The 12,364-nt window shown below is 36.2% G+C and overlaps 1 protein-coding gene across 1 annotated transcript in view; it reads left to right on the plus strand.

The window, feature by feature from the left end:
• The window catches only part of LOC105618259 (segmentation protein cap'n'collar), a 115,169-nt gene that overhangs the window by 33,358 nt on the left and 69,447 nt on the right, over positions 1-12,364 (plus strand). Inside the window, exons 2-3 of the mRNA XM_012199802.1 lie at positions 6,257-6,424; positions 8,995-9,055. Coding sequence (XP_012055192.1) covers positions 6,257-6,424; positions 8,995-9,055 — 229 coding nt within the window. The remainder of the gene's footprint in view (positions 1-6,256; positions 6,425-8,994; positions 9,056-12,364) is intronic.

The raw sequence follows: 12,364 nt of genomic DNA on the forward strand, positions 1-12,364 counted from the left end.
GTGTCGTGTGTGTGTGTGTGTGTGTGTGTGTGTGTGTGTGTGTGTGTGTGTGTGTACGGAGAAGAATTAATAGTATTATCATTCTCGATCATCTTTTTATTAAATAATCAACCGAGATTTTTTTTAGTTGAAAGTTACACAGTTTTTGAGTAAATAATTATAATTAATCCATATATACTCTTTTCCAATAATCATATAATATTGTAATGATACAAGAAGCATTTAAATAGAGAAGAACAGTTTAAATAGAAAAATGAATAAAAAATAGGAGGAGCTCCTTAATGGTAAAATAGCAAAAATAAGAAAAAATATAGGGTGAATTCTAAATTGAAAAATAGATAATTGAAAAATAAATAAAAAAACAACAACGCCAATACGAATTACTTGAACAGTTTAGGAGAGAAACTGTGAATTAGGACAAGTGCATCGACTTGCACGAAAACTAGAAAGCTGCATAGTCATGTTTCGACGATAGTGATTTTGCTTGACGAAGAAAACACTGTCAAGAATCGTCTACGAAGATATAGATTATTGTGTCTCTCTATTATGCCAATTCGGCGAAAATTGTTTTAAAAACATATAGATATTTAATATAAAGTAGCGCTATGAATGTTCATTCTGATTCAATATTACCTCAGAAATCATCTCATATCATGCAATAATTAAAAACGATCATATTTTTTACGACAATTAGCTCAATATTACATTAGATCATATTTTCGAATATGTGTAATTATCTTTATTTTGACAACTTTTACTTTAATTGCGATGATTTCTGAAGTAACATTGGATCAAAATGAACGTAGCGCTACTTTATATTATAAATATCTACATGTTTTTAAAACAATTTGGCAATTATTTGGCAAATATCATTGAATAGAGTAAAGTTTCAGTTTTAAGAATCTGTTTTTTTTTTTAATTGCGATACGATGATTTTTAACGAAGCTAAAAGCAATCAAAATTAAAATGCTCTTTTTATTTAATTCAGAATAATTCAGTAACAAAAACAAATTTTACGTATTTAAAAAATGATTTTATAGGGAAAACTTTAAGTTTTTATATTAAAAAATCGAAAATTTTCATAAGTTTTTTTTTTATACATAACAGGTCCATAAAGTGAGAAGAAAATGTCTCATTTTGTTTATCTCGTAATATTCTATACATAAAAATTATTAAACTCGCAAAAACTCGAAAGATATTTTTCAAAAGTAAAAATTTTGAATGTTACAATCTTTTTTTTACAATTTAAATTTTGTTCATTTTTAAGTTATAGCTACTTGAATTTTGAAGTTTGTAACGCTACAAACGCTTGTTCCGACTCAATACAATCACTGCAAAACATTGTCAAGCTCTATTTATTATTCGCTCGAAGTTGAAAACAAAAAGTTGAACTTGATCTTTTTGGACTTTGCGAGCTGTAATTATATTTACAGTTACAGAGAGTTGAACGTATCGATGCCCGGCCGTAATTACTCGATACGTGCAACGATAACTAAGTAAAGATTCATCTTTACAATGAGAATCGCGGAAATAACGGGAGCGTTGTACCTGTTATGGCTAGACACAAAAACAATCGCTTTTTGCGAGATAACTCACGGAGATACGTTTGGTGCTCGGTGTATCGAAGCCGTTTCGCCATCGCTGTTTCGCGAAACCTATCCGCGACATATCCGATTCAATCGGAGAGATGCTAGATAAACGGTGGTCGACCATTACGAGCCCACCTCATGTAATTACTGATCCTTAGATATATCTTCTGCCTTTGCATTATCGTTTTGTGCCGGGTTGCTCTCACCAGATTTCTCTGATCAAATCGTCTTACTGGCACCCGTTTGTACCCTCAGAATTTTAAGATAATCATTTTTGATCGAATGATATATTCTATTTTTACATGCAAAGAACGATTTTACTGAGGTTTCTAAAAATTTAACTAATTACAGATTTGAAAATAATTTTATTGAACTATCAAAATAATTATCAATTTAAAATGTAATATTTTTTGCAGCTCGTCATATTTGAAATTTTTTACATAATTATTTTAATGGCTCAACAAAAATCTGTATTTAATTAAATATTTAAGTAAATTCAGCAAATTTGTTTTTGACACAGCGATTTAAATTTTCGAATTGTTTTTACCCATGTAAGATCATGAAAGATACGTGACAATTATTCCTTCATACTATATATCATCAGCTCATCATAGCTCTTTTCATTTTGAATACATATATGAATTGAATATAAATTTTTCGCCCGCAGAGGAACATGAGGCTGACTACAATAGCCGACCGTCGTCGGAGATCATTTTGATCGGACAGTCGCGGGCGCGAGTCTTTTTTCAGGACTTCGGTCCCAACCTGCCAATGTAAATCGAATAGAAATTGAGGGCGTCGATATATCGGACTTGAGTGTGCATCCTGCCTCATGGCGTGCATCGTGCATCGTGCATCGTGCATCGCAGCACGGCGCTGCGCTGTATAAAACGTGGGCCGAGCGAGAGGTAACTCTTGACGTCGCGCCGCGGAGCCCAACTGTGGGCGCGGCGGATATCCCGCTGTGTCTCTTCAACATGGCCGACGTCATACGCACACCCACGCCGTGTCTCTCCCTTTGCCTCCCATTGACCATCACCGGTCTCCCCTTTCTCAATTCTCGCCGCATCGAATTACACGGTCAGCGAAGTAATTTACGAAGCTACGCCCGCGCGAGAGCGCGCCGCACGGAATCATATCCGTTACATCCCTCCGCGGTGCGGCAGTCGGCGGCCGCGCGCAAATTCGCGATCACCGATAACGATACCGAGAGATTAATGGCGCCGCGGCCCCTTTGTCTTTGCCCGACTGGGGCACGTCCACAAACATACTCGCTGATTAATTAGGAACGGGCGTGGTAATGGAGGATTGGATGGAAGATGATATTTCGTGATCGAGAAAATCACTACTTTCTCACTTGGCGTTTGCGAGTGATAAATAACGGTTATTGTATACAATAGAAAGAATGATTTTGCTGAAGTAGAATCTAAAAATTTAGCTAAATATAGATCTGAAAATAATTTGACTGGACCATCAAAATATAGAAAGCATGATGAACAATATTGCAAAAAGTTTTAATATTCAAATATCAGCTAATTCAAGTATTTTACATAATTATTTTAGTAGTCCAACAAAATTGTTTTCAGATCTATGTCTAACTAAATTTGTAGATGCTTCAGCAAAATCGTATTTTTAGTATACTTACGTATCGATATACGCATAAAGATTTATATTATATTTGCGTTTTTCTATACATTGAAATAAAATATAAATTTTAATAAATCATTTGTTTGAATAGTGAACCAACTAAATATTTGCTAAATATAAAGATTTTTATGTACTTATTTGATAGAAGAACTATTAATTTGATTAAACAATCATTTTTTATTGAGTTAATATTTACTATAAACAAATGTTTAACTATTCACATAAATATTTATTAAAGTTACATTTTGTCTTAATGTTTTCCACAGTTATAAAATATAGATATATAAAATATAATATAGATATATAAAGCTATATATTTAGGATTTTATAATCGTTTAGCTCAATGTTGGGCCATTACTGATTACTAGAATTCAGGTACTGGCGCAATATTGACAATTACTGATCCAGTACTAGCAGATAGTACTAATTCATTTGTTAGTGATAGCGCAATACTGGTTGACAGTTGACAGAATCTTGATCGTTAGTTGACAGTTGTAGTTGACTTTGGCTTTGATTGATTTCATTGTAACTGCTGGTGACCCTATATGAGTGTGGTGTTACCTTGGAATTTAGACATTAGAGATGTTAAAAATTATTATTCATATTTCATCGAAATTGAAATTGTTTTAAAATTAATTTTGTATAATTTTTAGTGCAAGCTATTTGTACACAATAATTTTATAATGAATTGAAAGACTCCTACTGGCGAAGAATATATTATTATTTATGTACTGTCTTTTTAATAATCCTTAAAAAATGTCTTTTTGATATACGTATCTTGATTTCTCGGGACACATTATCCCTTCGTCAAGAATAAAAGAAAATGGGAAAAAATGATTTTGAATAATGAAGAGACTATTCTGGGACATTAAACAGATCGCGATCGAGTTGCTATGCTTGTTCAACGTGAAAAAATTAAATTTAATCACTTCCTGATTCAATTGTCTATTCAGATATTACGCGAAGAGTCTTGTCCTTTAACGTAACGTTTTTGAGAAGAGTCGCGTTATGAAAGTCGCGGCTTCTTCCTCGAGATGTACATGTCGTACTTATATGCTTGTCGTATGAATAAAGCGTAGTTTCCTGTCTCGCCGATGCTTCGACGAAGAATCGAGTCGTTTTAGCCCACATGCACGTTGCTGACGAAGCGAAAGCTATTGCTACAGTTTCAAGTATCGGCATATTCGCGGTATAGTACCATGTGAGAACGCCCATGAAGTACCGTGTAACGAGTGGTGAATACAATAGAAATACTTGAGCCCTAAATACGCGTTCGCGAATAATTGACGCGGAAGTACCTCGGAAAAAGCCTGCCAAAGACGAAGAACTCGCGTATGTCCCGCTAGTCACTTAATCCGTAAACATGGCGGTTCGAGCAAGCGTTACGCATCCGCGCCGGTTTATCGATAAATGGGGAAACAATGAATAAGCAAAAAGAGTGCGAAAGGTAATACTAATACATTTTCAATAAAGATGTAATTCTTGTTCATATTAAATTGCAATTCAAATTTTTAATAATTGCTTTACATTCAAGATTTAAAATTCCCGTTATGGAGATATAATAAGGATATCTTAAAAAAATAAAAATAAACAATTAAAGCATATTAAATTAATATTAATTCATATTGATATTATATCGTCTATAATTATATATTATAAACATATATTATTGTATTTTATATGAAAAGTTACTTTTTATTGTATGAAATGTGTTTATTTTTCCTAAAATAATTAATACATAGAAACATTGCATCCTCGTTATAGATATTGCTAAAGGTAATATGATCGATATTTTTTAAGTCAACGATTTTCCCACGGTACTTATACAAACTGGTACATAGATCGGCTTCTCTCTGAACATGTTAATCATTTCATGTAGTGTCTCGAGTTCGGAGAGGGTTTTAGATTGGCGAGGAAAATCCGTAGATTGGTTAACGAGGCTCAAAGTACGAACTCGGCGAAATTGGCTCGATTAAAACCCACGGGGCAGCTGCCCCGAGGATTGTGCCCCGTCATGTGATTGGTCCCTTCTCCCGGGTCCTTTCTTCGATCTCCTCCATTTCGAGATGCATCGATACTCGACCATCATTAATCATGCACTTTTGTACACACTCGTCGATGGGACTCCCTGCGAGGGACATCCGAGACGCAACAAAAATGAATCTCGGAGATCGAGACTGGGCCTGAACGGCGATCGAGGCCAGATGTTATTAACTTATGTAAAATAAACATAAACGAAAGCGCCGCGTGCGCAGGGCGTTTCGTTGTGGAAGCATCGGAATATTAATCGTGCGACTTTTAGAAGGATGGTAGCGATATTATGATTACTTCGCGCAAAATTGTAATCGTAAACGCTAATCAGGAGTGCATCGTAAAATTAATGGACACGCGTGTTAATAAGTAAAATTAATTTTAAAATTGATTATCATGACCTTCTTGCAAAAGTCTTCAATTATTTATTATGTATTATGTATTTACCTGTTAAATAATATATATGCATTTTATGTTTTTTTATCTACTCTTTTTAATCAAATGTGCATCTGGTAAAAATTTTATACATGTATATATACTTGAAAGAATTGTGTTAAAATGCCTATTATAACCAAATATAAACAGAAATAATTGTTCATATTAATTTCTTTGGCATAATCAAATAAAAATCGATAATTATAAATATAGATTTAGTATTATTTCTGAGATAAGGATAAGAATACCAAAGAATTAAGTATAAAAACGAAAGAAATTTCCACCCGTATACTCACATTCATTTGCATTTAAAGTGAAACCCGCATGTATTTTATTTCATGTAACTAGATAATGGAGAGGTGAAAATTTATTACAATTACATTTTATTTTAAAGAATTACGCATTGGATTAAAATAAAATAATAAATTAAATTATATTATATTGAAAATAATAAATTATATTATATTCACATTGAAAAAAAGGGGAAAAAATGAAGTAAATAAATATGGACATAGCTGATCTTATACAATAATCATATGCATCCTCGATTTCAGGATATGGATCTGATTGAGGTTCTTTGGAAGCAGGATGTAGACCTGGGATTTACCCTGGTAGAACCGGCTACGGCGCCTACCAAAAAGCCATCTACATCTGAAAAAGAATCAGCAGATGAAATTGAGAAGCTGAAAGCTTTAGAAGCTATTAATGCCACTTATCAAAAGGTACGAAAAAGCTTTTATTTTTTTCCTTCCAATTAGCATATTATGCCATATTTATTTATCGAAAACATACACGATTTCGAATCGTTTCGGGTTCCCAGTCAATGTTTAACAAGTGATTGTCTCTCGAGAATGCGTCGCTTTCTGCTTTCACGCATGTTAGAAGGAAGCGTTTGCTTCCTTGGACTCAATTTAACGTTCGTTTCTCCATATGCCAACGGGCCCATTGATGTCTTCCTGTGTGTCGCCCGGACGATTATCAGAGATAGAAAGCTCCAGACGTGCATCTGTATGTTAAAGAATGCCTTGCGACGTCGCGCATTTTGCGTTCTGCCTCTCGGTAATCATCGACCAATTGGATTGTGCGAATAGGAAGCAACATTCCCTGTGACACTTCAGAAGAAAAAGACTTCCAGATTTGGCTTCCGGGCATTTATGCACATGTTGGACAACATTTCAAGATTATTATTTATAGTTTTTATTTTCTTTCTTGAGTATCATTAAAAATCAGTTTGGTAGTAGATTTAAGGAACATATATTTTGACATTTCAACAAGAATATTAGCTAATCGACAATGAGAATATAAACATCAATAAAATACTTGTCTAGATAGATTCATATCAATTCGTAAAATAGATGAATAAATGATGACACATTGAACAAATGTGACACTACTAGCTCGATTAATACTGGAATTTGATTAATAGTGGATTTTGGAGCATTTGAATTTGATGTTCGAATGGCAATCTCCTTGTCATCTACTTCATCGGATTTATGCCGCATAAAGCTTATTTAGGAAATGCTCATCCGTTTTGAAATATCAACATATCGTGAATCTTTTGTGAATTTAATTTTTTTCGAAAAATTGTATTAAAAAAAATCTCTTATGTCGGCTCTTTAGCGCATGGCTTCTGCGTTCGCGCGTAATCGCTCGTGAATGATCAATCTCTGATCGATAAGAGACACTAAGCCACTTCAAATACATAGCGGCTCTGTTCGGTAGACCCAAAGAGAGATTAGGAATCATCCCACGCGGATGATCTCAACCGATATTCTAAGCCCTGTTCATATCGACCATCGATCTTGTCTTTCTCTAGTATATGCATATCTGAATTAAGGTAGTTTTGTCTCACGGTGTATTATATCTATCTCCGACGTGTGTATTTTTATACAACGACAGAAATGTTGCAATTACTTTTTTTTTATTTATAAATATTTTTTTTATTTGTGAAAAATATTGGTTAATATTTTATTAATGAAGATAAAGATCATGAATTATGTTGCACTTGTTTCGGTACTATCGGAAAAAATGATAATCCTTTCCTCTATTTTATATCTGGAGAATTGATCAAATCTCTGTTATTAAAATATTTAGAATAATATATAAATGAAAATAAATCAAACAAAATATTGTGCTTAACAGATAGATAACAATAGATAAAAACAATTGTACAATTTATTTTCTTGTACTATTATTCTCTAATAATTTCTTTTGTTATTATTTTAAAAGCAACGAGTCTTTTAATTCTGAATCTTGAATATCACCTATAAATAAATTTATTTTAACTTTTCAATCATGAATATAATCTGAATCTATGAAAAATATAAGAAGCTCTTTAGTAGAAATATAAGAGCTATAAAAATATAAGAGCTCTTAGCTCTTTGACTGGATCTCAGTTAATTCTCTCCGTACAAGATAAGTTTTTCGATATTGATGATTTTTCTTCGCTCGCAGCATTTTGGTGGATGGACATGAGGTGCGTTTAAGTATCCGGCAGATTCGAGCCTACGAGATCTCATCCATACGATGGTCACCGACAATGACGGTGCATCGACGTTCTGGGCGGGTAGCCCATCAGACTTCTCGACGTTCTTCGTCTCCCTCTCTGTCTCGTCCTCTCTTCATTCGCTTCTTCGCTTCTCTCTTCTTCTCACGACCTTCAGTAGTCTCAGCGTTTCTTCTTTCTTTATTTCTTTCCCGGCGTCGCTATGCGCTGCTTCGTCTCCATCGGCCTCTTCCTCCGCGAAGATCGCATTGTTCCAGCGGGTTCTATCTTTGTGAGGGCTCGCCGCCGCCTTCAAGAGCCCAATAACACGGGGAAGACCCTCGATCCCGATCGAAAGCCGACACATCGATCCGAGACGCGATCCGCGAACAGTTGAGAACAAAGAAGAGTCCAGTCTCTCGTCTTCTCCCTCTCTATCTTGCAATGCGACAGATTATTGACAAGCATTGTTCCAATGTCTGACCACAGAATTGTTTTAAGTAAAGGCAGGCAATGATTCAAAATCGGCAATGCGCTGTCAGAAGAGAAAATTTGACCACGTATATTCTCTTAAATCATGTATTATACTTCTTTTTCTAAATTTAAAGTTGATGAAATTCTGACAAGTTCAATTTTGAATGTTACAGCTGATATAATATCTATGTCAATACATTGTTTTTGATCTTTGTTTTTAATGGATATAAATAATTGAAATTATATGTGAGACACAGCTGTAGGAAGATTTATAATCATCAGCTTTAAAGTGAATAATACAATGAAAACACTATAAATGATCTTGCTACGTAGAATATTTGTCAACATGTCGTACCATTTGAGAACGACGTTGATGTCACTAGGAAGAAGCTAGGCAAGTGAATTGCTGTAAAGCACGTTGCATGTTTCTGTTGTACAATTATCTCAAGCCGCCGTGACTGGCAGAAATTTTTAATCCAGAGCCAAGATTTAAATGATCGGTGCACGTCGCGGCGACAGGCTCCATTAGAGCGACTCCGTCTCGCTGCGAAACGGGAATGAATTATGGAGGCGTTTAGAGGAACGTCAGTCTAGAAAGTAGGAAAGAGGAAGTTTGATCAAGCGATTCAGGATGGAAAGCATTCGTCGCGAAGACAACAAATTTTTCCATGCTTGACAGACGTGGTCATGGTTCCCTTCCCGTATATCCTATGTCTGTTTTTTCTACGTACGTAGTTCTTGATTGATCTATCTATGCAAAAATATTATCGATATTAATTTAAAAAAATACAAGATGAGTCGATTACATTTAGCAAAGCAACAACAAAAAAAGTTATATTGATATTCCTGTATAAATACTTTATTTGATATCTTGATCGACATTCGCTCTTGATACATGTATCGTTGTGCATTTCATCAGTCTGTGATGATTCGTAATTATTGAGTGAAGACGCCTGCAATAAACACGATACAAAGCCCGATCAATTTCCGCTTACAGAGTCGCTTGCTTCGTTCGAGTTGTTTCAACGCGGATGCGTATCGCGCAAGATGAATCGCTACAAGGCACCTTATTCCCGAATAGTAGGAGATCGCTTTCTCGAGCTGTCGTGACTGACATGAATTTTTAATTCATCGACACGATTCAAATGAAGTGAGTTCTTCTAGGCGACGGGCTCCATTAGGGCGACTCCGTTTCGGTGCCAGGAGCCCGAGAAAGACGGCTCTCCGGGAGAAATGCGATGAGAAGAGGATCGACCCATGCGATGTAGAAGAAGGATCTTGACGAAAACAACAGATCCTCTCGCCCCGTCCTCCATGCTCGCAGAGTATATTCATAAAACCATCAAAATGGCTAGCGTTCATTTGTTCCTGCAATGTATCCGTGAAGCCGGCGGGGTCTGGTAAAATGATAGATGTACGCAACATCCCCCTCGGTACGAGGGGCGCCATCGACGAACCTATCAGAGCGGAAGAGAGACGGGGCCAAAAAGAACGAGAGAGAGAAAGAGAAAGAACGATGTCGATCCATGAGGCGTTTCTGGTGAGAGAAGGAGAGACAGCGTATAAAGTGAGAGGGGACTTCGCGAGCCAGAGAGATTGGAGCACTCTGGGAGGGGTATTCCAAGGGACGTATTGATGGTCCTGGAAATTGAAAACGCGCCCGGCCAGCCGAAGTGGGTTTGGCTTCCTTCTCTTGTCCCGATTGTTTCCGTCGGCTGGAATTTCGTAGCAAAATGGCGCTTGTGCGATGATATCAATGATCTAGGATATTTATCGTGTTTTTAACATCTAATAACTTCCGGAGTAATTTATATATTTTTTTTTCTAACTTACTACAAAGCGACTTTTTGTGTTGTCGCCGTTATTGATATTTTCTTATTACATTTTTATGACCTAGTAAACCTAGTAAAATATTATATATTTTTTTTCTATGAAATTTTGTTTAAATATTTATTTGTTACTAAAAGAAGTATTTTTAAACATTAAAATTTTTATTTAAGATACTTTAATCGTCAAGATAAATCCAGAACAAGTCACAAAATATGAAACGTGTCGCAAGTTACATACTATTCGAGGTAGCGTGACTCGCACCATATCTCCAGCGACCGCGATACCATATTGAATTCGTATTTACTCGCGGCGATCAAGGTGATTTGAATTATGCTTTCTATCCTCTGGTCCTTGTAAGGCGGTTGATCGGGGCAGACAGTCGTAACAGTTCGTAAACGTTAATTGAGAGCTATGCCAGCCATGCAAGTCCGTATCGCTGACAGGACCTCCATTGTCGCATCGAGGGTTGCGTCGTCAAGCGGGACCGACGTTTCCTTCGAGAGTCGAAAGAGATGACGTTGTGGGCCCAAAATAAGGCACACGGCTATACGCGTTCGTGACTCTTCAAAAATATTTTAGGATCACCTTTAGGATGCAAAAATTTTTGAAGTCTACAAAGAATTTCTCACGTTTTGTTAAATATTACACAAATTAGCCTTGCAAGCTTAAATATTAGAAGAGACGTACATTAAGAGAAAAAATTACATCTGTACTGTGCAATAAGCTACAATATCTATTAATAATATGAAAAAAAGATGTTTTAAAAAATACATAACATTTTTAATAGTATATAGTGAAATGCTCGTTTTTGTCTCATGTTAGTTTGATTTTGAGATACTAGGAAAGATTGAATTTTGTATTCATAACTCCGTGCAGCTCAGTGTAACACACCACTCAACAACGATATATCATATCGTCGAATGAAAAAGTGACCAGAGCGTAGGCAGAGAGGGATGAAAGATTCGAGAAAGGATGGCAAGGGAGAGCGACGAGAAAAGAAAGAGAGAAAAAGAGGCATATTTTGGCAGGGGAAAGGAGGATAGATAGAGAGTCGGTGGTTGTAGATGGTTGCTATCAGGGACTTGCTATGATTAATGATCGAGTACAATACTGTTTTCATTAAACTCATTTCACTGCAGCTCGCATATACCGCCGCGCTACAGGCGACCTATGGCCCGGGGCATACGCCCGCCCTTGGGCCCTTTTTCATGTCGGCGGTAGGGTCGCTTGATTATGACGTCTCCATAAGACTCGACCTTGGCCGGTTCGAATAACGCTCGACTGAATTCGGCCATTGTTGCGCGAGCTTCATCTCAAATTCGTCAGCTCCACGGATTCGTAATCATCTTTGTTGAAATTACGTTTTGTGATCGAGCATCGGGTACCGATCACATCTCTCTTCGAGAGCCATACTTCATGAGAGTCGGGTCCTTCACCTCTTCTTGACACCTCTCAGATGCGAGAACGTCGTTAATTACGGTCAGCGCGCTCATTACATCATAGCGCTACTCTTTCAATCTAATTTTCTAGCTAATTTACTGACTCCTCATTACAGTTTATTAATTGATCAATTATAATTAATGCGCGCTAAATATACTTTACTTTTGATAACGAGTTACATTATTACAATATTTTTTGTCTTACAAAATATCTTACTTTTTTGCATGACTTTATCTTTCTTCCAATAATGATTACCGAAATATTATGTGTGTGTGTGTGTGTGTGTGTGTGTGTGTGTGTGTGTGTGTGTGTGTGTGTGTGTGTGTGTGTGTGTGTGTGTGTGTGTGTGTGTGTGTGTGTGTGTGTGTGTGTGTGTGTGTGTGTGTGTGTGTGTGTGTGTGTGTGTGTGTGTGTGTGTGTGTGTGTGTGTGTG

The sequence above is a fragment of the Atta cephalotes genome (genome assembly GCF_000143395.1).
Source record: "Atta cephalotes unplaced genomic scaffold scaffold00001, whole genome shotgun sequence".
NCBI classification, from domain to species: domain Eukaryota; kingdom Metazoa; phylum Arthropoda; class Insecta; order Hymenoptera; family Formicidae; genus Atta; species Atta cephalotes.